The sequence below is a fragment of the Dromaius novaehollandiae genome, chromosome 1 (assembly GCF_036370855.1).
Source record: "Dromaius novaehollandiae isolate bDroNov1 chromosome 1, bDroNov1.hap1, whole genome shotgun sequence".
Taxonomy (NCBI): domain Eukaryota; kingdom Metazoa; phylum Chordata; class Aves; order Casuariiformes; family Dromaiidae; genus Dromaius; species Dromaius novaehollandiae.
Window position 1 is genome coordinate 199,380,701 of NC_088098.1, and position 25,533 is coordinate 199,406,233.

General features: G+C 44.5%; 1 protein-coding gene across 1 annotated transcript in view; it reads left to right on the forward strand.

Annotated features, from left to right (window-relative positions):
* The first annotated feature begins 941 nt into the window (after window positions 1-941).
* The window catches only part of XPO4 (exportin 4), an 87,039-nt gene continuing 62,447 nt past the window's right edge, over window positions 942-25,533 (forward strand). The window contains exons 1-2 of the mRNA XM_064505022.1: window positions 942-1,267; window positions 24,624-24,729. Of these exons, the coding sequence (XP_064361092.1) occupies window positions 1,178-1,267; window positions 24,624-24,729 (196 nt within the window). The 5' untranslated portion in view covers window positions 942-1,177. The remainder of the gene's footprint in view (window positions 1,268-24,623; window positions 24,730-25,533) is intronic.

Here is a 25,533-nt window from a genome sequence, read left to right on the forward strand (position 1 = left end):
CAAATAAGTCATATTTATTCTTATTGCCCTAATTCCTCGATCACTGTGTCTGCCGTTGACTACTGTATTGTATTCACTTGCATGAAAGCACTGGATACACACACAGTTTATGTGGACAGGCTGCGAGCATTCAAGACCCTCACTTTTTCGGTTAGTTGATGTGCTCCAAGCTTTGCATAACTTCAGCTAGAGAGGCCAATTACTGTCTTCTCAAAGTTGGGAGCATGGAAGAACCACACTCAGAAACACTAGTCTGCCTTAAAGGCAGTAGGGCCTGTGGATCAAAACAGCGGATGCTGATCCACGCTGCATTGTGAGGGAAGCACTTCGAAGAGGCTGAGCCTGGTCCTACGGGCTGAGCCCTCCTCAGCGGTGGCGGATCTGCCAGTTTGGTTTCATCAGAAAGCTATCGAAGCTCGTGTGCTCCAAGACTGTTCCATTGTGCCAACTCAAGCGCAGTGAGTGGAAACTATCAGATTTGTCTCAAAAGCGAACTCCTAAGCCAAACGGAAATGCTAACGCAGATGCAATCGGAGAGTCCTGCAGCTTCCACTGACGTACAACAACCTTCTCCCCAGCGTACGTTTGAGAGGCAATGCTGCCTCGTCACTCGCATCCAAAACCGCAAGGGCAGCTCTAGACGGAGCCACCAGGACAACGCGGCCTTCGAGGTCACTTGTAAACGGCGGCGGCTCTTCTCACCCGCGGTTCCTGCAACGCAGTTTGGTCTGGAGCGGCGGGGACCGCCCTTCCCGTTCCCCACCGCCCCCGGACGCTGCTTCACACACGAAACCTTCCTCCACGCCCCAACGCCAACCCGCACGAGGCCGCGGGGAGCCTCGCCGCCAGCACATCGCGCCCGCAGGCGGGGCCCCACGGCCCCCAGCGGCGGCGAGGCCCGCTCCGCCCCGGGGCCCCCGCCGGGCCCGCCCTGGGGGAGGGCGGTCGGGGGAGGGGAGGGGAGGGGAGGGGAAGGGGCGCGGCGCGGGGGCTGTGTGTGGCGGCGCCGCGCTGGGCCCCGCTCGGTGGCGGCCGGCGCTCACGCTGCGCCGCCGCCGCCGCCGCCACCGCCGCGGCCTCTCGTGGCCGCCGGGGCCGGGCCGCGCCGCGGCCGGGATTGGCTGCGCGGCCGCCTCGTCCCAGAATGCAGCGCATGGCGCGTCATTGAAGAGAGACCATGATGGCGGCGGCCGCGGCCGCGGCCGCGGCGGCGGGGGGGGCCCCCGAGGTGATCGCGCAGCTGGAGAACGCGGCCAAAGTGCTCATGGTGAGGCGGGCGCGGCGCCGGCCCGCGCCGCCGCCCCGGCCCGCGCGGCCCCCCCCTCCCGTCCTCCCCCGCGCGCGGCGGCCGCCCTCGCCCCCTCGCGCCGCGCGCGGCGGCTCCGCGCGGCGCCCCGGCCCCCCCCGGCCTCGCCCCGCGGGCGGTGGCGTCTCCCCTGCCGGCGCTCAGCCGCGCGCGCCGCTCCCCCGGGCGCCGCCGGCCGCCCCGACGGCGGCGGCTCCCCCGTCCCGCCGCCCCCCGGGCGCCGCCCGCGCTCCCCCGCGGCGAAGTTGCCGCCGAGCAAGTGCCGGGGGCGGCGTCTCCCCCGCGGCGGGGGCGCGGGGCCGGGGCGGACGGGCTGCTGCGCGGGCGAAGCCGTCGTGGTTCGCGCCGCGGTGCCTTCGCCGCGGGTTGCCCCGTCGTGCGACCGCGAGTGGCAGCGTCTCGTGCGCCCATTTCCGCGGCGGAGGGGAGCAGCTGTGCGGCGGGCGCGGCTGGTCTCTCGGAGGGAGCTGGACACCCGTTCCGGCTAGTGCTTTAAAAGCATAAAGTGTTACCTACTTGTGAATGACTTTCCTGCTTTTGAATGAAAAGCTGCACGCGGATGTGTGTCATCGGCAGGTCGTGCTTGCCGATCTTCAACAAACGTCTAGCCGGAAGGATTTCTCGCAAAACTCACTTTTATCCTATCAAAGTATAAGATTCCAGCTGAGTTAAAGTTAGTAAGTTGTCAGTGTTAAAGGAATTTGAAAAGAGCCAAGCAAATTCATAGGAAGGCTTGTTTAGGGTCAGTACTTCAAGCCTGCGTGGAGCCCACGTGGTTGCGAGTTTGAGACATAGCCGGAGAGGCCAGACTGCAAAGTGACAGGGAATTAGCTTCAGTCAGGGATATCCTCGCCAAAGTACACGTCCTTACTCCTCGCAAAATCAAAGCTTGGAAAGTGTTGAGTATATTTCCAAACAAAAACAAACTGAGGTTGGATAATTTTGCAGCAAGCATTAATTCCATATAGAAAAAGCTTAAATATGCAAGTTGTGATATGTCTTAAGATTGGAGTGGCTTTAATGTTTCATATATGCTATTGTAAAATTTAACCACGCAGATCATTTGACATTCTAATCGTATCTGTGTATCTCTATGTAAAAAAAAATATATATTTCTAAATACCAGAAGTGCTTGACTGTGTAAAGGAAATATGTAATAAGTATTATTATGACACAGAATGTGGGGGGGAAGGAAGCTAGTGGTTATGTAGCTTTTAGTATCAAACTGGTACTGTGTGGAGTGGCCTCTCCAAAGTTTTGCATTGGCACTAGAAAACTTCAAGGTTTCTTGTGTTGGCGTGGCTTCCCTAGTAGCGTAGAGAGGGAAATGGGATGTGGAGTTTAAGTAAATAAAAATGTTCATACAGTGAAAAGATGCAGGACTTTTATGGTAGTGCTTATACTTCTGTTGAAAATTAGGTGCTATACTTACTGGTAAAATTATATCTTAAGTCTGCAGGCACGTGATTCTTAGGATCTTTGCTGCAGTTTCTAGCTTCTCCTCACTCTCCAGCCTGGAACAGTATGAAAACTGAGAGGCTGCTTTTCCTTGTGTTTCACTGCTGCTCTTGAAAGTCCCGTAACAACACTGAACTGACCAGGATTAGCTCCCTCTTCCTGAGGAAGCTGTGTGAAAATGGAGAGTTACCAAAGCTAGCTGTAAGGGCTCCGAATCAGGCCTTGAGAGGGTCGGCCAGAGGAGCTGTGAAAACTGCTCGGGGTTGTTGCTCTGTGTTTCTTGCTTTTAAGCACCATCAGGTCTTTGGCGTGACAGAGAGGAGAAGGTCCAGGAGCCGGCCGCGTTGCTCTGCAAAGCTGGATGTGGGGCTGCAGTGCCTGGAAGGGTTGTGCTCTCTGCCACTGGGCTTTCTCGCTGGCCACTGTGGAAACGCTTAGTGCAGGATTGCACCTGGACAGGGCTAATCTTCATTTAATTTAGCCAGAGGACTATTTTAAGTGCTTGGTAAAATCTGGTTAAAAGGTGTGTTTGGGGGTGAGGGCAGCAAGTGTGCCTGGCAGTTGGGAGGCATGAACTGGTGAAACAACTTGATGGGATCCTGTAGGTGTTTATGTGAAAATCTGAGGACTTGGGGGAGGGTGGTGAACCTGGTGCTAGTAATGGAGACCATCAGTAGAGGCAGGCACCCTGAAGTGGAGAGAGATCTGAAGAAACAGCAAAGGGCAGAGCTGTGGATGTGCTTGGCAATAGACAGCAAGAAGTTTTAACCAGGTAGGGAGGGGCAGAGAGATTCCGAGAAACAGATGGTTTTAGTATGTCAGATGAGGAAGACAATACAGGCAATCTCTGCAAAGTACAGTTGCTAGGGAGGCATCAGAAGTGGGGCAAGGTATTTGAGGATGGGGCATGTTGGGGGGTGGTTTATGTGACATCTGTTTTGATTTCGGCTGAAATCCTGAGCCTGGGTTGGCAGGGGAGGAGGAGAATAATGGAGCAGAGGAGTTTGGACATGCTAATAAAAATAGAAAACGAATCTGTTTAACTTTCCCTGGGAGTAAGTATGAATTACCTTGATCTTTCTAAATCTTTGACAAATATTTTCATAAGTTGTGTTTACTGCTATGTCTTAGGTAAGGTTTCCTTTGGAAAACTGTTGTTTACTTCTCAGGTATATGAGGTACATCAAAATTGCTCTGACCTCACAAATTGATGATCTCTGTGGACTTTACAAACCTTGACCTGCAGTGTGTGATGACCTCGAAGGTTTCAGTCTGTCCCCTCACCAAGCTTCTCTTTTATCTCTATATTCTTACCAATAATGCCTTTCAACAGGTTCTGGGTGGCCCATGTTCAAAAGGCATAGTTTGGAAAATGATTGAAATTTGGCAGAAGTTGAAGAGTTGTTATAAAAGATTAAGCTTGAATAGTCATTAGCTGCCAAATATGACTTTGAGTGCTGGTCCTGTGACTTGTCTTTGGTGTGTATAAGAGTATTTGCTTTATTAAAAAGTATGCACTTATTTGCTTTATTAAAAAGTATGCACTTTTTTGTAGTTACTTCCTTTCCAACAAAGCTGAACAGTGTTTATTTGAAATCAGGTCTCCGTATCACCTTGTAATTTAAAACCTGAAATTCTGTACTGTAGTGCCATAGGCTGATATATACCTTTACCCTGTGTGACTTTGGCTTTGGGAAGACCATACGTCAGCATCTGTATGATCTGAAGAGAACTTAATGCTCCTCCGTTTCCACAAGGCAAGGCATCCCTTACCCAAGTGTAAGTGGTTCTTACCTGTTACGTTCTGTTTAGCTGAGGTGGTAATTAATGCTGGCTATAATTGATATTAGTTAAGTACTGTGTTAGTAACTGTCCTCGTGGATGAGAGAAGACATGGATTGCTTTGTCGAGGGAAGAAACATAAACCTCATCCCCTAGGTGAGAGGGGGAAGTTAGAGGCATAGACAGGACTGTTTAGTACAGGTGGTGTTGGCAGGTTATTAAAGCAGGTAGAATGGCATTGCTACAAAAATTTCAGTGAAGCCTAAGACTAAAGTTTCAGGCTACAGCTTGTTGCCCTCCCAAAAGAGGCAGGTCCCGTTCCTGCCTGCAGCTCCCACTTTCTCCCTAGCTGTGGCCTGTACTGAACAGATTAATATTGCTGAGCTGACATGAGAATTAAACAAGGGAATGGTTTTCTGTCAGTTTAGCAAGAAGAATTGACTATCTGTGCAGCTGTTTAAGTTGCAGAGCTAGCATGGGTCGGGGTCTGCAGTTCGATTGCTGGATGTGTAGAGGGCAGGTCTGCCCCTGTTAGCAGTGGTGAGCTGTCAGAGTAGCTCAGCTATATTCTCCACCTTCCCTGTAAAATTTCTTTGCTGACTCTCACTGTCCTGATACTAGAAATGCCAGACTTTTCTCAGAGGTGCGCAGTGAAAAGACAACAGCATGCAAGTTTCAGAAAGGGAGATTCCAGCTGGGTAGAAGGAAAAAAAAATTACAGTAAGTATGGCTAGGGAAGTGGCACAAGCTGCCTAGGGAGGCTGTGCAGTCTTCTGTCTTTGGAGATACTCAAAACTCGACTGAACTGAGGCCTTGAGCAACCTGATCTAACTTGGAAGGAAATTCTGCTTTGGGCAGGGGATTGGGATAAGTAATGTCCAGAGGTCACTTTCATCCTGAACTATTTTACACCATATGGTTCTGGGTAGCATTAATGGACCAAGTTCAAGAACATTTGAGCGAAGGCTGCAGAAGATTTCTGTTCTCTACAAATTCATAAATGTTCTGGTCTCGCTGTGGTCTGTTTTGGGAGTGATGGTGGAGGGGATGAAACTAGTCCTCCACACATTAGTATTTTCTTGACGTGTTTCTTAGTTTGTGGCATATCCTGGCCTTCTGATGGATATTTCAGGTAAAGTTGGATAGTCCAACACTGGTCAAACAAACTTCTGTTTCAAATGGTGAAATAAGCTTATAAAGTAAGAGCGTAGGAGAGCACATTAATATCCCTAAAATTCAAGAACAAATTGCTTGTATCATCTACCCTGGACATTTGCATATGTTAATTTTTTTTAAACTTGCATTTCTTGGAATACAGGACCATAACAAGGCTCCTTTGTAAGGAAGTTCAACTTCTCAGTGCGGTCTGTCTTCCTTATGGGTCAATTTTTCAGACTATGAAGATTGTATAGTAGTAAGAGTGAAAGGAAGGAACGGACTAGCTCTGATTTTGTTATGGTACATTACCTGCTGGAAGTAATCCAGACAAATGATCTCTCTGTGCTGAGAAGGCTTGTTCAAGTCCTCCAAGTCATTACCAGGTATAACCAACTGGATCTGTGCATACGTAATGGTTGGGTTAGACCAAACATCTGCCTAGCTGAGAGATCTGTTTCCAACGATTGCTTCTAGTAGCTGATTTAGAGAAGGAGTCTAAAAAATGGGGGTGATACAGCGATCCTTTCACTGGTATACAGTTTACTCTGAGTTTAGCAATTTCAAGAGCTTGAGGTAGCATCGTGTTTAATGGTTGCTGATGGACTTTTCCAGTGCATGCCACCCTAATGCAACGTTTAGCTGGGAGCTGAGAGCAGCTGTGCGCGGGTACCGAGGGCAAGAAGCTGAGAACAGGAACGCAGGGATTGATGCAGATGCTGAAACCTTCAAAAAGCAGATGCAGCATCTGGTGAACTGCAATTCTGGCCAAATGGAATTCTTCACACTTAATTTTTCCCAATTGTTTTACAGAGGGGGCATTGATCTTTTTGAATCAGAGTGATATTTCACACTGATTTGGCATGCCCGTGTTGCATCAGCCTATTGCTATATTTGTGCTGAGTTGTTAATGAAAGTACTGTGTGTCTGTTCCTAGAATTGTCTGTTGGGGAGCTCCATTAGTCAGTAACTCCATCTGGATAATCCTTCTTCAGGCATTACCTACTGCTGTCTCCCCTTTAGCCATTTCTTAAGAGTCTTATAGTTGTTATCCTTATCTGTTAGTTCATTAGTTAATTAACAGCTTTCCATATGGAGGGGCAGAGGAAGTCCTCTTGATTACTGAGTTGAGCTGATGCTGTCACAAGCGACTAAGCAATATACTCCTTTCCATAAATTTCTGACCATATTTTGATACTAAAAAATTTGTCTAGATTGGGTATACCTAAGAATCTTTTTGCACTTCCATGTCCTGGCTTGATGTAGGGGCAGAATTCTGGATTTTGGCAATTGTGCCCTTTTCCTTTTTACCAGTGGAAAGTATATTCCTCATATCTGTCTGCTTTGCTACTTCCCAGGTTTCCGTGGCCTCCTTGGAACAAAAGGGAGTGGAACTGCTCCTGCAGCAGCCTTGGTAGAGGGAAAGTGGGAAGAGTTGGAGCAATTTTGATGTATACTGGAGTGGGTGTCTGAGTGGTGTAAAACGAAGTGCTGGGAGGTGTGTGGAAGGGAGGGTCAGGTCTGAGCAGCAGGAGGCAGCAAAGAGGGTCTTTAGTTCTTTTTTTCATCGCCTTAAAGTCTGTCCAAAACATCCTGTTGAGTACAGAATAGTTATGGGCATAGGGAGTGAAAGAAGCAGGGAGGAGGATTTATTTTAAATGTCCCCTCTTCTTCCCCCTTACCCACTTCCTCCTCCCCCCCCCCCCAAAAAAAAAGAAAAAGAAAAATTGGGGGTGACCCAAAACTTCCTGCTTCTGAGACCTAATAATGAGCAGCAGTCGTACAGTGCTGCCTTTGGCTCTGCCAGAACATAGGGTAGCTCAGCTTTATAGTTCGTGTTTTTCAGAGGTCACTGTTTATTCTTCTGGATAGCCCGACATAGCCACAGGGAAAGGTTCAGTAAGTACAGAACAGTGTTTAAACTTAATTTGAACTTTTTAGTAGCGATGTCAGTTTATGCAGTCTGTTCTCTGCTGCCCCTCACTTGCGCTGGTACAGCCATCTGTAAGGCTGCGTGGTGACCTGGGTTGGTGAGGTGATGTAGGAGGAAAAATCTTAATTCAGATTATTTTCACTGTGTTACATTATAAACAATTTTACTACCATGACTGAGATGGCATAGCAGATGCCTATGCTGCTAAAGGAGACTTTGGTCAAATTATGTTGTTAAACCACTTAGGAAGTAGCAGGTACCATTCTGTTTGTCTTCAGATCAAGACTTTTTTTTGTGGAAAATATATTTGAGAAAGTTATTTGGCTCAATATAGGAGCAAGTGAATGAAATTTTATTGCTTGTGTTACGTTAGAGATCAGATGAGCTGATTTAGTGGTCCCTGCTGACCTCAAAATCTCTAGGACTGTGAAAATGTATATGAAGAAAGGCTAAAGATGTCCCATGGTTTGTGTTGAAATTATGAAGTTCAGTATCTATCTTCATCCAATGCAGTTGTGTTATGTGTAGCTACACAAAGTGGTAGAGGCATAGCTGTAGTAGTTTCGCAGATATGCCTTGCCATAGAGTCTCTTGAATGCTTCGTGTAACTTTTTTTGTGGCTGTGGAAGTGTACAAAGGTGTTTTGTGGTGGAATTTTTCTATTTATGACAGCGATCTCTGGGACATCGTGAACACAGTATTTCAAAGGGCTTGGCCAGGGTTAAGGACGTTTACAGTCCCAGGCTCAGACCCAGGCTATTTTCACACTAGTTTAAACCAGAACTGGCTTATGGAAGGACCTTCCAGGTGCCAAAGCTAGCATGAGGTAGTGTTGGTAATGACTGACCAGGAACGGAGAGGAAATCAGGTAGTTGGAACGAGGTGGGACAAAGGTTTCCATCACTTTATCGCCTGTCAAGGACCCACAGTCTTGGAGCCCTGGAAGGGTAACTCCTGCTCACTGCTGTTACCTTGAGCTAGGATGCTGTCGTACCAAAGGAAAAGGATAATACCGGCTTCCTTTGTGAAAGTGTTTTGAAATCTGCTAGTAGAAAGAGCGATACAAAAGTTGCATGGTGTTTGTCTTGTCATATACTTCAGAGAAGTGTTCCCTTTCTCTGGTCAAGACAGGCTGTGATGTCTGGACTGTTGCTGTTTGGAGAGTTACCGTAGCACAGCATTAAGGCTGTAGTGGAGTGGGTGGTATATTCCTTAACTTTGTATTTCCTGATTTTCAGAAATAAATAGGTAATTTCCAGGAGAAAGTATTGAACCTTTTTTTTTTTTTTTTTTTTGAAGCTGATTCATCAGAACTAACACTCTCAGGGTGGATACATTTGTATTAAAAAGTTTTTTTACATTGAGATGGTTTCTTAAACTAATAACTTTTCAAGATGAGGCAAATGTCGATTCTGAAGCAGTAAGCTACCAAGGTGGGTGACCCATGTTCCAGTAGTTTTTCATCCTGCTTTGGAAGCAACATGAACTTGACTCTTTTACATGCCAAGTAAATATCCTGGCTGCTGGATTTCAGGTTCCAATGACGGGGAAAGGAGGGCAGAGACAGCTGGTACAACATACAACAGGTTGCAACCTTGTTAATTTAGAGTCTCAAAATCCAGCAGTTGGGCATACTCTAGAGTTCGGTGCATTGGCGTGTTCTGCAGGACACCTGTGGATCTGGGACTTAGTCATTGATTTGCACAGTTGATTTTCATCAGCTGCTGAATTGGGTGACAACTAACACAAGGAGTGTTGAGTTTTACCATCCTTTATTATTGTAAAACAGTACTCCAGCTATTGTTGTTAATTGTAGTGTGAGTGATCAGATTATATGCAAACAATATCTAACCTAACACAGCAATAGAAGCAGTCATACAGATGCATACCATGCTGGCTCGCTCACACGCTGACCTGTTACTGCAAAACAAAAAAAATCCTGCCTTTCTACCACGTGGCAGCACCAGAGAAGTCATGCTGCCATGCACCACCTGGCTGGTGGCGGCGGGGGCTCCTGTGCTGCTGGCTGCCCAGGGGTACTTGCTCACCAGGGCCCTCTCCGGACCGGGGTCCAACAGGTAGCTTCTCTGACTTGAGTAAGCAGCCAAGGCAGGGTCCTCTTCTCTTTTTGCTGATTTTTGCTGTGGGCATCCTTTGGGGTTTTCAGAGGAAGTTCCCCAAACTTGATCTGCCACAACTTGTGCTTATATTGATGACCTCTGGTATAGGCATTACATGAGCCACTCGATCAGTTCCTTACTCATCTCGCCGCGACTCCGTGCGGTCGTAGTCAGTCTCTGCAGAGCTGCCTGTCTGCTGGGAGTGCCAGCTGGTCACCTTGCAGCTCAGACAGTTTGCTCTGGTGTTATACCAGTCACCTAAAAGGTATGTTTTACACATTTGTCATTGGCAGACTTCATGAGGACTCCTCCACAGCGTGTGTCTGTGTGTGTCTGTCACACACGCGCGCATGCACACAATATGTGTATGTACACACACATATATGTACACACACACATACATATAGTAACTGGAGATCCCAAAATGGGAAATCCGATTCATGGGTTCTGTATTTCTGTTGCAAGAGGACTAGGGCCTTGTGTCTGCACAAGAAGCACGGCTGCAGGACATTTCGTCTGATATGAGGTGTCTTACAGCTGGGTTTGTGGTTGTTAAAGCAGTGGCTGAAGAGCATTGCTTTAAAACTCTCACTGATCTTCTTAAGCACAAACAAGGCATTGGATGTTCTCTGCCCTGATCATGCTCTTTTTTATTTCCGGTCGTAACCATTCAAATATAGCTCAGCTTTATCATCTCTTGAGTCACTGACTTTTACTTTTTATTTTGCCAAAAATATTGGCCTTAGGTTGCCGCTATTTGATTTTTCTATCAACCATGCATTTTTTTGGTAGCTTCCTAGATAGCAAAATAGTCTTGCCTCGCTACTGAGGAAATGAACTAATCAGTGTACAAACTAAGTACACTCCTCCCTTTTTGGTGAAGAAAAGAGGAATAGCCCTTTCCTTGCCTCTCAAAAACAGCAACAGCAAAACCAACCCAAAAAACCAAACGTACCTCTTCCTGAGAGAATTAGGGAGGCTTAGCTACAAAGCCTTTATTTTGTGAGGTTGTTTTAAGTGGGATTAAGAGCAGATGCTGGATAGCTTCAGGGTAATGAACTGTTTAGCAAGGAATACACAAATATTAAGTTCTGTTACTAAGAGAAATGACAATACTGTTTTCGGAGCTATTCGGAGCTAATATGAACTCGGAGCTAATATGAACAGGAGTTCATATTACAGTAACTTTCTCTCTAACAGTGATAGGAATAAAATAAAACAAGTACGATGTTGTTGCTTCACAGTCTTTTTCTTAGTAAGTATCGGGAGCCCAGGGACTGTTCAGAGCTTGACACTTTGGTAACTTATCCAGGTGTCTTAAAGTGAACTCAGGCATCTAACTTTAAAGGAGTCTCTTCTAAACAAAACCCCTAAATATGTGTGTGTGTATGTGGAGGAAAAAAATCTTCCTCATAAAAGAAGTTTGTTTTTAGAATAGCGTGTCTCAAAATATGTACTATGTGTCTACCCACCTATGCATTAGATGGAGGATGAATACAGAGATGATGCAGCTCCTTCAGTAACGTGTGGTCCAAGCTGTATCTGCAAGAGCAGAACAAATTAATTAAAATAGGGTAAAAATAAATAACCTCCTATCTTTTCATGTGTGTAAAATTCTACATATATTTTTAATGTGCCTTTTTATATAGGTAATATATATAAAAATTCTTTTAATATATGTAAAATTCTACATATATTTTTGTCATTTCGCAATAAAGCACAGAACGTTAAGAAAAAGAGCTTTTTTGGGGTGTGTTCAGTCCAAGTCCATCATTTTGCTGCTTTTGAGTGAAAGTTACTCACTTTACAAAATCTTTTCTAGTTTCCCAGTTTCTCCTTGCTTCCTTACCCTGTAGGCTGGCTTTGGTGTGTGCATGTCCTTGCTCCTCAGGCCCTTCTTTCTGTCATCTTCCGCGCTCTTTTTGCTAAATCTTGATTTCATACTCTAGTTAGCTTTCTGTTTGCTTACATGATTTGGTTATTGTATTTTGTGTGTACTTTTCCTGTTTCCATTAGTGTGATAACAGTTAAAAGCTAAGAAAACAGGCTTGGTGGTTTTAGGGCAGGCCATTTTGAAAATACATTAAGCTAAAGGAGGCTTTGTAATGTGAAATTTAGATAAACCTTCAAGACTTTCTCAAATTCTTTATCTTGCTTTTAACGAACTCCTTCAAAATAACTATCCTGGAAAGAAACGGTGGTTTTGAAACTTCAGAAAGGTTTATAGAGGAGGAAGTGCTAAAAACTGATTTTTGACAGGGAAGCTTACATGACATGCGTGTCTGTCTGTCTTCATTAACTCGGTGGGAGGAAACAATTTTTTGCTATGAGGCAAAGCCTAAAGCTCTCAGAAATGGAAATGCATCATTATCTCCGTTTACATCTTTCACAAGATGATGACTTTCAACTTCTGTGCTTGTGTGCGCGCGTGGGGCAGAGGAGGGATGAGGTCTGTCCTGGCATCGCGCGTAGCTGGAGTGGCGCTGCGATGCCACCAGGGAAGGGACACTCCCAGCGGTGCGATTCAGCACAGCGGGGCGTTACGTGCGTGCCCCAGTCTCCGCTGTGTCCCCTCCGCACAGGTGCCCCTCTCCCCCGGTACCCCCGCCCTGCACCTCGCTGTGCTTGGCCAGAGCACTGGCCTCCGTGAGTTGACAGGTCTGTCGTCGTCTGCTGTAGCTTCAGCACGCGTTAAAGCGATATCAAGAGCTATGTGCTGCACAATCCCATGCTCTTGCAACCTTCAGTTTTCAATTTGGCAGACTATACAGAGGGAGTAGTACAAAGTGGATATAATTGAGTACTTACAAGTAAAAGTAATGTCACCCATGCAGCAGTGGGTGGTTGTAGCTGTAATTTCAGCAAGTATAATTTGAAGTTGGACGTCTGGAAAAAATAGACAGTATGAGACATTTTTTCACATGGGGATAACAAGATTAGAGTTTCTCTTGTGGTAGGAGAGAAGTTGCTGTTGATGTTTGTACAGGGAGCCTAATAAATAGGTTATGTATCATCTGCATCTCAACTTGTGAGCTTATAAAAAGTTAGTAGGGCCATTGCCAGCGTTGGCAGATCTGACGTCCAGCAGAAGAGGGGCCACAAGGGTTCTTTCTTGCTTAATACTTTGTCTTGAAATCCACTGTCATGGTCCTGGCTTTTGTATTAAGCCATGTTTATACCGTGTTGCAGGTACAGAGATGAGCAATATAGAGATGAGCTACTTGAATCTTACCATCAAGTTGTGATTGTGATTTCAGGGGCTGTGGGTGGGTCAGGGTCTCTCCCTCTTTGCCAACATCTTGCTTGCCAGCTGATCTAATCTTGCTGGAGAACCAGGACCTTTCATGGGGATAATTCACCCTGCAGTGGAGGCTGTGGTATAAGTTGATGCTGAGACTGTCTTCTCCTTCCCACCCTCTAGGTTAGTGGGCGCAGGGCCCACTGTTCCTCCATGCAGCCTTGCTGGGGAAAAGGAGGAGCAGCTGTGGTTGGCTGGAGCTGAGGCGGAAGCTTGGTCTGCTACCACCAACCCTTTTCTTCCTTGCTGCTGGATGAAGAAGCCAAGTTCACTACAGCTCTGGAGAGACAGGCAGAGAAGGGACACAGACAGGGCAGGACACAGGGCGAGTATGATTGCAGCTGTAGCAAGGGCAGCGTAGGATTTTTGTATCCTTTAGTAAAATGTATTTATTACCACTGCAGTAGTGATGTTTCATTTGTGCTGAAGTCAAAGCTAACTCATTTTAGTTGTTAACATTAGATGATCTGAAACAGTTGAGACCAATGAGTTTTACCATAATTATTCTGTGTAGTTATAATGTTACTTATGTTACCTTTGTCCTTCTCTTCCATTTTGAGTCTCACTTGCTTGTTCTGTCTTGACTGAGCCTTGTCAGGTCTGTGTGGATTGACTGTTGCTTTGTAGAGCATTACTGACTTCAAGGGACTCTCCATGGATTTGGCCCATTGGGGTCAGCCAGGCGTTTTGTAGAAATACATTTGCTAAACAGAACTGCCTTTCACACCTTGCCCGTGCTTTGGAACTTCAGCACAGCAAATACGGAGGCCAAGAAATAGGTTACGTTTGCATTAAGAGCCTTAACTATACCTTCATATGATCATTCACCCTCTGCCCTCATAGCCAGATTACCAGAAATTATGTATAATATAGGATGCTTTTCAGATTAACCTGTTATCAGTGTACTTATACCTGTGTTGTAACTGCAGTTATGGAGGAAAAAGTAACAAACAGGTATAAAACACTGTATATATTTAAAGCTTTTTTTCTTCACCACTGGGTCATGAGATAGATAGATATATGCATATAGAGTGTTTTTCATTGCTTAAATTTAGAGAAATGAAAGACTACAAAAGTTTACATAGTTTTTTTTTTGAGCCAATTTGAAATACTTTTTGATCCAGAGATTATAAAGAAAACAAGGATTAAAAAAAAAAGAAAGAAAATAGATTGTGATCGAAGGGTATGTAAGGCCTGTGATAATTGAGTGCTACCATTGTGATACTTCATGTGGGTGCTGCGAGTTTGGTCCAGCATTGACAAGTTTAAAATTGTAACTGTTGGGATTGACAGAACTTCCCGTGCAGAACTGCATCATTTTTCCTGCTTCTGTTGGAGCAATCTTCCATGGGCTGCGGAGAGTCTGGACTGATGCTGTTCACCTAAGACTTGCTCGTAGGTTGGCAGATGTTAGCGTACTGTTAGTTCAGTTGAATTTGTGGAGTCTCTTGTTGAGTGATGTGGACAGACAAGAGAAAATCACAAGCAAGCGCTGTGAGGAGAGTGACGATGGTCAGAGGTGGTAGTGGATGAGCAGCTCGCGTAGGTCTGTGGGCCAACTAACGCCATCAGTGTCCTGGCACAGCTAGTTGAGCGCCATGCTTTCCTCCCTTCTGCCCCCCTTCTACCTGCCCTTCTCCAAGCAGCAGGTCTTGGCTACCTGTTTTAATGCTGAAAAGCCGGGATGAACGGTGCATCCCTGTGCAGTGAGGACAATTTGCTCTGCAGACTGGTTACCACAAACTATGTGTGTGTGAAGTGTGTCGCTTGGGTACAGTATGCTAATATCACTGGCGCAGCTGAAATAGGGTGTCTTCGTCAGGTTGTTGGTAGTAGAGAAATAAAATCTCAGTAGTCATTATTGCTTATCGTGGGGAGAAAGTTGTATCTCAGAAGACATTCTGATTATTGACGTGGTGATTTATAGTGGCTCTCTACTTGATTGATGTGTGTGTGTATATATATACACACGTGTGTATATATAGAGAGAGCGTGCACGCATGCATGGTTATGTAAAGCCTCTTCAAAACTGAGAAGAAATTATTGTTTGTGATAATATCTATCTCCTACCTTACTTGCGAAAGACTTAATCAAGTTCTTCAGTTCCAAAATAAAGTACAAAACAAGATCTGATGTGAAGAAAAGTCTCTCTTTTCTTCTGTTGTTAAGCCTCTCCATGAAGGCAAGTGATATGAGTGAGTAGATGTGTAGGAGGTAATTCCTCCAGCAGTCACGCATTTCTTCCAAATATAAACTGAAAAATACTGGGCACTCTGGGGTTTAAATAATTCAAATCATAAGTTACTTTTGGAGAAGTTTGGTTTTTTTCTTTAATCAAAAAAAGTTTTTGTACTTAGTCTTAAAGCTCCGTCATGTTATCTGTATTACAGGTCTGGTAGGAAGCCATCTATTCCCTCTTTCTTATCAGCCTTCAGAAATAGCTTTAGGTGTCTTTTTAATTTGAAAAATGAGTTATTGCTGTGATATAAATGACTACTCCAGAATGCAAGTGCAAAAACTTAATTGGGGCATAGTAAGTTGTTTATTACGCTAGCTAGGTGTCATACCTGAGCTGTTCCTCAAGACGCTGGCAGTCGTGTAGGATGGATCGGACCTGGATAGCAGAAGCTGCTTTCAGCACCGGTTGTCCAAACTGCCTTCTGGGCTGATGCCCGAGGCGAGAACATCTGATCCACTGGTGAAGCAGCTCCCAGGGGCTGCAGGGCTTAGCCAGCGTATTTATGTAACCTCAATTGCCAACTGCTGGTTCAGAATCCGCTTCACGAGTGGATCAGATGTTTCTGCCATTTGCTAGAAGAGCAGAGTGAATAGCTGAGAAGTACTGCTAACTATCCAGCTCTCTGTGTCTGACCCCCATATTTGATCTCCCTGATAACTTATTTTGATAAGTGACAGTTATCTGATATGCTGTAAGAAAAAGGTGATAAGCACTTAAGGTGTTGCAAGTAAAACTGGGACGGAAGCTGCGCGTTACGGATAGGCTCCACAGAAGCCAGGATCATGCAGCCTCGGGGCACGGTGCTGAGCCAGGCAGGCTTGCCCTGACTTTGCTGGAGCTAAACCTGGAGTCTTCTTGCTCTGAGACTCTGGTTCTCTTGTATAACTAACTCCCTTATAGAGCAGAACTATATAGGGGAGTGATTCTCTTAAGGGTTTTTAAAGATACAGGTTTTTTCTTTAGGGGACTTGTGTCTTTATAGAAATGTGCACGGTCTGTTAAAACTCTTTGATTTATGATAATTTAGTTGTGTTGCAGCTATAATAAGTGATTGCATGAATGAAGTAATATGTTTAGTTGTCTTAAATGTAGGACGTGTGCTAGTTAAAAATACTGCATTTCCTGCTCTTGTGTTTGATTTTTTTTCCCTCTTTCTCCTTCTATTTTTGCCCATACTCCTCCACTACATTATCACTATCACATGGTGTTCCCCTGCACATGCTTCTCAAGTTCACTTTTGATCTTCTTCCTTTGCATATGTCTTGCTGTCACTTGGCTTGCTTGCCTGCTGGGACATGTTGTCTAGCCATATGGGCTGCCTTTTTCCCGGTTTCTCGAAGCGTATCTTGCCTGATGGTGGCTGTCAGCAAGCTCCAGGCCCAGTGGTGACATCGCTATCTGTGGTGGCTTTTGCTTGTCCTTGTATGTTGATGCAGATTCAGTTTCTTGTTCGTGTCTCTTATAGACTTCCAGGCTCTCTCTGTAGCAGAAAGTCTAGGCACCATTTTAAAATACAGCTAACAGGTTTAATTGGTTTGTCGTCAGCCAAGAATGGCCCATGGGCCGCGGTTTGGGAACAGTTAGATGAGACCTCTTGACTGCGAGAAAGGCAGGATTGCCCCCTGTATTTGGGAAGGCTCCATCTGGAGAGTTTCACGAAGTTGCGCTTTCTGTAGAAAGCTCAGATTTTTATTTCTGCTCTTGTCAAGTTTGTGATGTACTTTACTTGCAGACATAAACATTGCTTTTGGCAAGATGCTTTCTTCTTGGCTTTAATAGTAGCAGGTACAAGCAATTTGATTTTTTTTTTTTTTTAATCCAAGAAAATCTTAGTAGGCATATTTGCCTTTCCATCACACTGCTAGTGTTTAGGCTGTGCTGTTTGCAGGAAACGTTCTTTGTAGGTGGGAATACAGCGAGTGCCAGTTTAAACCGCTCGGGCGCACGCTTTCTGCGCTCTCCTAAAAAGCAGCGCGGCCTGGAGGAGCAGCGCCTGCCTCTGCCCTGCCGCGGCCCGGTGCGGGTTTCCCTCTGTGGAGCTGCCGAAAGACACCGAGTTCGGCTGCCCTCTGCCCTGTCCTGCCAGAAATCGGCAAAAAAGCAGAATTTATGTCTCCAGGAGAGTAAACTCGGCAAGGAATGGATGCTCTTCATCTCATTCTTAATTACTTTTATCATGGATGGATTCTTTTTAATTTTAGCAAAAATATAATGCAGTTCCGAGATAACAGTGCAAACAGGTTGACTAGAACATACTTGAATAAAAACCTGTTTGGTTATTGATTTTAACAACACTGTCACTTGAGTGTTAGAAGTTGTTAATTTTAGATGATGTTGCTGTTCAGAAGTGGCTGGTAAGTGACACTCTCTGACAGCTAAAATCATAAAGAAATGTAATAATGCTATCACTTCTAACTCCTAATCAGGAAGGTGATATTTTGTGTCTAACGTGAAGCTGCCTGCTTGAATAGGAGCACATGGGGGGTAAAAATGGATTTGATACCTTTTTTTTTCTTTTTTTTTTCCTCCAAACAATGTTTTGCAAAGTAGGTGGAAGGGGTTGAAAAAGCAGACACAACTCTGGATGTGGTGCAGTGTTACCTCTTGCCTGTGTTAATGACAAATGCGTGGTGACTTCAACGTTAGTCTGGCAAGGAGTGCGTCTGGTATTTATAACCTTTCTGCTGTCTTGCTCGTGTCTTCGCTACCTCCACTGCTTGGCATTTTCCTTCACGACAACACTTTTTATATTTTTAAAAGGTGGGAAATGTTTGTTCTGGGCATGCGATTCTGTGTGTGTATGTGTAACTTCAGACCCTCTATCCCTAGCTAAGCGCTCCTTCTAGCTAAAACAGAATAACCCCCCTCAGCATCTTATTTTTTCCACTTGTTCCTTCACCAGCTGTTTCCTAGTTGTTATTTTCCAAATGCCAGTTGATCTAGTCTTTTCTCATATCTATTTCTTTCCCGTTTTGAGTGCCAGTGTGAATTAATATTTTAGATTATTTGTGATTTTGTGTGTGTGTTAATCATTTTCTGTCTAGGTAACTCATGCCAGTTTTATAACCTTTCTACTCATTTGCAGTTTTGCTGCCCTTTCTCATGGCCTCAGTGAACAGTATGATATCATTTAAATTAACAGTGTACCATGAAAAGAGGAGCAGGAAAAAATACTGACATTACAAATGGGAAATCTATGTTATATAAGAAGAAACAAAGATTGGGATTATTTTAGACAGGAAGAAGTGGCAATATACAAAGTGATGAATTATATGGTGCTACTGTATCAGGTGCTCTTCTTTACCCTCCCCTAGTACAAAAGGAAGGGTGCAGGCAATACAAATGGAAAAACTCATTGAAAACCTTCCAGTGCTCTGATAGTTATTGAGGACCCAGTGGCCTCTGGAGTGTTTCAGTATTGTTAATTTGTTGAATTCATGACTTCTGTATCTTTCAGATCAGTGGATGAGTTATACTCGGGTTGCTGGAAGTAGACAGTTATTACGAGCAATGAAATACCCACTTAACTATGCAAGTCAGGATAAACGTTTATAAGAAAAATAAACCCTTATGTTCAGAGTATAAACCAGAGGTAGCCATAAAGAATTTTTCATAACATAACTGTTGCAGATTTTTTATCAGCATCGTACCCCAGTGCCTTTACTGTTGTTCAGGCTGAGAATGGGAACGCCAGCTTAGAGGGACAGTTGGGAGCCTGATCCGTGGTAGGAACTTGTATCTTCTTAGAGTGACTCTAGCAATGGTCTTCAGTCCATGTTCATCCTTTTAAGTTACAGGAGATTTCCTCTTGGAGCAGTAGCCAAAAGCAGACTTTTAGCAAAAGGCACGGTACCTCTTTGGTGGCAGGGTGGAGGTGTGCTCCGTGGGCTGTTGCTGCGGCTGAACCTGGAGGGACGTGCGAGGGTGCCACACGGGTGGTTCGGGGAAGCTTGCCAGGAGCCCCGTTGTTCACCATGGTGGTTACTGCAGGACCTGCTGAGCGCCCTGACGACGTTCTTGGTGCTGGCCGCGATACTAATTTGGCAATAGCAGGACTGTGGGCTTTCCTCTTCGTTGCGTGTCGCTCTGCTGATGACACTACAGGGCTGATAAGGCCATTGATCTATCCTGAAGTTTGCTGTTGAGGCAGTCACCACTTTGATGCTAAGCAGAGAGGTGCTGAAGCTTTGTCCGTAGTACAGTTTCTCATAACGTTCTCCTTGTACTGGTAAGAAAGGGAGGAAAGAGGGTTTGAAAGGGGGCTTGCTGGACTAACGCTCTTTGGGATAGATCTCCTGCTTTTGGATGGAAAGCTGAATCCAATTTCATTGTTACGAGGTTTCACAGTTGAGGGAAAAGGCAATTGCACAGCAGTTGCATCTAGATTTTTGTAAAGTACCTGATCTAACACTGCACAGCAGTTTGATTGAGATGTTAGTTAAGATTCTGGAGCTCAACGAAGGCAAAGCCTAACTCGGGGTTGCTTTTACACCGGCAGCTCCCAGCCTTCCGAAAATAATTCTGTTTCATAACTGCAGCACCACTGTAATCAGTGATAGAGCATCACCTGAAGGTGGGCTGAGGCTCTTGATTTTTATCCTTTTTTTTAAAAAAAAGAAAGCTAAGGCTTAAATGTAGGATGACATGCAGATGTGTGAAAGCAAACTATTGAGAATCTAACAGAGCATTTATTTTGTAAGAGCCTGACCTCTCCTCTTTTTTCTGCAGTACCACTGAGGACCAGTGCCCAGCGCCTGAGAGGCTTGCTGGCGTTTGCAGTGGGGATGAGGGATGTGTTCTTAGCAGAAGAACTGCTCTTTATGTACGGAAGGCTCTGTAGTCATTCCCTATCTATTCAGCTTTTATAAAGAAAGTCGAAGCATACTTACACTACACCAGAAAAATGTGTTTATACCTATGGTGCGAATGGCTTTTCTGTTTGGGTGGTCTGTGCCAACACGTTCCTTCCAACTGCATCAGTCCGTATTCCAAAATAACGTTAGGAAGATGCTGACTGCTGAGGATCCAATCTGGTGTTTACTGTAATATGGATAACCTCAGATGTCCAGGTTTTTCTCTCTTGTTTTTTTTCCCAGTCCTCATTTTTGACTGTGTGGTATTATGGGAGTTTTCTATTTTTGACTTTACAGACTCTGTTTTCCCCACAAGTTTAATGTGTCTGCTCTTTTCAAAAGCGTGATTTTTCACTGTGGCTTTCACTGTAGACAGCTTGTGGAGAATCATCATAATTATTTGTGATCTGTAGAAGTAAGAGAGAGAGAAGGGAAGAAAAGACCACATTTCCCATCCTTCTTCCTTGAGCGGAAGAAACACAGGCAATGATCTTAACAAAAGCCTTAGGAAAACACAGGATTTCTGTAAACCTGCACAGGATTTAAATCTTCTAATGTATACTTCTTGGCTTTGCTGCAGTTTTGTCATCAAGTACTTCGCCTTGGTTTTCTGTCATCTTTGTTTGGTGTAGTGATAGCAAGTGAGAGCAGGATATGGTAAGTAATGACAAATTAGTGTTAGTTTTTTTTCTTCTTTTTATAAACTGGTTGACATAAAAGGTGTGTATTGCAGTGCTTTCTTGTTAGTTGCCCAGGCTTACAGATAAGTTTACTGCTCATGAAACTATTTGTACTAGTCTGCCAGAGTGTTTCTAGTCTTGTATTTTCAGACTTTCTTTCCCTTATGTGAATAATCTTTCTTTGAGTGCATGGTCCCATTGGACTCGAGTAGCAGATGCTGCTGCTGATGTTCTGTTTCTGTAGCCGGATGATGTTCACAGTGGAAGGCAGATAATTTTATTTATAATACTGTCTGAGCTAGGAGCTCTATTTTTATGGGCTAATATCTTGCTATGCTAAAAACAAAAAGCTTATCGTTGTTCTGGAGAAGTTCTTATAGCTACCTGTAAGATGAAAGAGAGCGGATGGGTGTCAGGCAATACAGACAGTAAAGGAGTCTGATTGGCAGTAGCTTCAACACACCGAAAGCCTGATCCTTACCAGGCTTCTAAAAATCCCCCTCCAGGTGAATGGGGAAGAAGAGTTTGGAGGAGACAATTAGAAATCAGTGAGGCTGTCTGCAGGGATTTGGGGGAAGCGCCTTTGGAGCACAGCCCGGGGCACGCGGCAAACCCCCTTGTCCGAGCGGATGCTGTGGCGCCGCTCCCAGCGCCGTCCCGCTCGCCGGAGCCTGCCTTCTCGTGGTGCGATGTTTGCAAGCAGAACTTGTGCACGCTGGTTTTTCCTTTAAAGCCTTAAAGTAACTGGGATTTAAAATACTTCTAGTGTACTGGTAACTGATTTTTGAATACTGTAAAGGCAGGAGACTGTGAACTTCAAGCTCCCTCTGGTGGTTATACAGTACAGCCTAAAGCTTAGCAGTAGCAGTTGTCCATTCAGGATGGCTTTGAGAGTCTAAATAAGTTGATAATGTGTAGTTATTGTGATTTTTAAAATTAATACAGGGATATGATGTGCTTTATGCCTTTCTAGGGTGCCAAAGTCTTCTATAGTCAGACTTCAGAAAAGTAGAAAGTAAGAGTTGAAATAATAAAGTTAGAGCGCCCTTTTCTAGATATTGTAAGTGTAAGGTGGTATTTCCAATCAAGCGACTTTTATTCTACCATTTTTGCAGTGGTGCCCTGCTTTGCTGCTGATGTCCCTAAAAGTGTTCTGCCCTTACACGTGTTCCAGAGCACTGAAAAGAGGTGTGAGCTCTGCTAGTGCAAAATCGGGCCAACGTCGGGTAGCCCTGGATTTCGTATTCTTGCTCTAAGAATATAAATATAAGTGACCCCAGCCTTGCAAAATGTTATTCTTTGTCACTTATACCCTAGGGGTTCCTTCTAACGTTGCTGTATTTTGTGAGGTGTCGCAAGGTTGCTGAATAATCTGCAAGTTTGGTATTGCTGAAGGGGCAACATCACTCGTCTCCTTTTCTTCTCCCTCCTTCCACTGCATCTGGCACTTCTCTGACTTCTTGATGCTTATTAAAGTGACAGAAGATGGTTCACTCACTCCCTCCCGTTTTTTTCGGTGGGCTGGTTGTTGCGAGGGATAGTGCAAGGAGGTGACGAGCATGCAGGTGAGAGGGGGAAAGGGTCTGGGACCTCTTCTTTTGGTGGCAGTGAGTTATTGAAGCAAATCACTCATCTCAGATGCTTCATTCTTAGCTCTCACTAAAATTCCTTGACCAAAGTTGTGTAGTCCATGAGACTTCAGAGTATTTCCATGATATCGTGCAGCAACAAGAGGCCATAGATCAAATGTGCTTTAAATTGTAGCTGATGCTGAAAAAAGCAGCCGGTGCTACCAGCCATTACATCCTGTGCTGTGCTGGCACAAGCTCCGTTGCTGGCTTACGGTGAAGCTGGCTGGGGGATTGATCCAGATGCAAAATAACCTGCCTTTGGTGGGATGTCTTTCAGTGATTGGTTCCCAGATCTGGTTCCCTGTGAGGTTGCAAAGGGAACAAGCAGGGACTGCTTTTCTTGTTGTGGTTTCCTTTTTGCAATAGATGCAAAAATTAGTAAAAAGAAATTAAATGCATGTCAAGATGTAGCTGTGTCGTTTGTCCCTGAAATTGGGCAGAGGGCATCTTCCAAGGTTCATGTGCGTTTTTGATGCCTTGCTCTAAATATTCTTCTGGGACTCGGCGCAGCTGCATTTGTTGCAGTGACTGTAGTTGGAGCCCGGGCAGGTAAGTGCTGTAATTCGAACCGCAAAAGCTGTGCGTCGCTGGGAGCAGCTCCTCATCCTGGAGACGGTAGAATTAAGGTTTGATCAGAGAAGCACCCTGTACCCTTCTTCTATGAGGCGTCTTTTTTACAAGTTTAAATTTGCTTAAAAACTTAATGAAAGCTTGGATTTTCTGGATTTCAGAGGTTTGAGTTGGAGATGGACTGACCTTGGTCTCGGAGCTGGTCGGCTTGGGCTCCTCAGCACGCATTAAAAGGCAGTGTCCGGGGAGGTCCTGCCCCCCTTCCTTGGGTACAGCCCAAGGGAAGAAGGCTTGCGAAGGGACAGAGTATTTACCCTGCGTCCAGAAGAGTAGGGACTTTCTTGTGGCCTCCTTCCTCCATTTCTTTCGTTTGTGCTCCCCTCTCAGGTATTCATTGTATCTGTGCTGGGCAAGTCATGAGAGTCAGCAATGTGCTGTGCAAGAAAGCTGTTTATTAGGACCCACTTGATCAAATGGTAGCAATCTGCTTTTCTTCGCTTCGTTTAATCACATTACTGAGGAAATGATTGAGGAGCATCAGTTTGGTAGCTCATATTAGAATCTTTTGTATTCTGTGTTTTGCCAAGGATGAAAGAATTAAATCAGATTTAATATACATATTTTATTTGCTGGAAAATATTTCTCAAGTTAAAAACCTTGCTCTTTGTGCTAAGGTCTTGATGCTTTTATTCCAAGAGCAACAGATACGAAACAAAAGAGATGTGGAGGGTATATTCTCCTCCGATTGCCAGGTAGGGCACAGATAGGGCTCAGATCTGCAGTTTACAAATTAAGCTTAAGTTTAATAACATACTGTGTAACCTAGAACTGGCTTTATAGTTTCTGTGCAAACCATCTCGCTGTCAATGTGGCCTTAATCCTTCTACACTCGTGCGCTCCTTTCTGTAAGCGATATCAGTTCGGTTTGCCCTGCCCTGTCGTGCTGGTTCCCTCCAGGAGTATTTTGTGCTCTGCACTTGTTCGGCTAAATCCAAAACAGCAGAAACTGGGAAATACTAGTGGTGAAGCTGAGCTTCGCCTCGCTCTGAGAGTTTCACTTCGGCGTTAAACACTAGAGGGTAGTGTGTTACTGCCAATACTTTATTTCTAAACATATGCAGCTTCATGATTTGTTTTTAACCCCTTGGGTTTATCATATAAATAACTCTTCAAACAAACGTAGAGAAGTAAGGAAAAAATTAGTGCTGTATTTCTGTGCCTGTGAGCAGGGCTAGTAACATCTAGAGGTGTGCAGTGATATTTTTGGTATAGAAAAAGGATCGGGCTGAATTTAGATCTCATTTTTAATCGTTCTTCAGAAGTGTCATTAGGAATGCAATAATTAACAAGTAATTCACTGTCTGCCTGATGTGTGAATAGTCACGTTTAGGTGCACCCGGCGTAAATGCGCAGTGGTGTGTAAGCTGAGGCTGTGGCTGGGAAGTAGCAGGCAGTCTTGGCACAAGATACTTGGTTTAGGTACTTAACAAGCCAGATATTTGTAAGATCATGACGTTGCTCAGAGATATTTGCAATTGGGATGTACTTTAACTGATTTTTAGTATTTAAATAACGTTATTTTGGCTCTTTTCCCTCAGGCACCACCTTCCATGGTCAATAATGAACAACGGCAACACGCTGAGCACATATTCTTATCATTTAGGAAATCAAAATCGCCATTTGCTGTTTGCAAACATATTTTGGGTAAGTTTTAATAAATGAATGTGTTAAATATGTACCTGTTTTATAACTAAGACAGTGCTGTTCTTCTGCGATTGGGAATATGAACATTAGTCTTGATTTCGGTGAGGAGTGGGCTTTGTTTGTGTTTTTTGTTTTTTCTATATTTCATGTTTTACGTATTTGTTTCAGTGTGATATTTTTGACCCTGTTAGTTACTCAATTTGGCTATAAGTCATAGAATAACTGAGTTTGAAAAGAGTCTCAGGAGGTCTCTAGTCTGCCTTCCGCTCAAAGCATGGTCAACACCAAATGCAGACCATGCTCCTCAAGGCTTTGTTCAGTCGGGTCTTTAAAACTGGAAAACTTGAAAACTCTTTTTTTGGGTTGGCTAGCTCTCTTAATTAAAAGGTAGTTGAAATGTCTGTTGTTTTTAAGAACTGAAAGTTAATTTACAAGCAAACTGAAATGTTTTTAAAATGTAAACAAAATTCAGATTTTGTATTAGTAAAACAATACGTTTGTGTTTTTAAACAATACCTTAAATAAATGCATTTTAAAGTTATACTTGTGCAACAGCTTTCAACTGGCACTTCTGTTGAAAGAGGCAGTCCCACCTTCCTCATCCCCTCCTTGGCCCTGTTCATATATTGCCTCTTGGGTGGCCCCGTGCTAAACTGAATAACATAGTGGTAAGTCAACAGGCTAGGTTTAACCAGATCAGAGAGCAGTTTCAGATTCACTTTGCAAATGCTCGTACCTGAATGTGGGAGGGCGGGAAGGCATGGCACAGGGGGAGCAGGGAGCTGGGAGAGGGCAAGGCTGCTC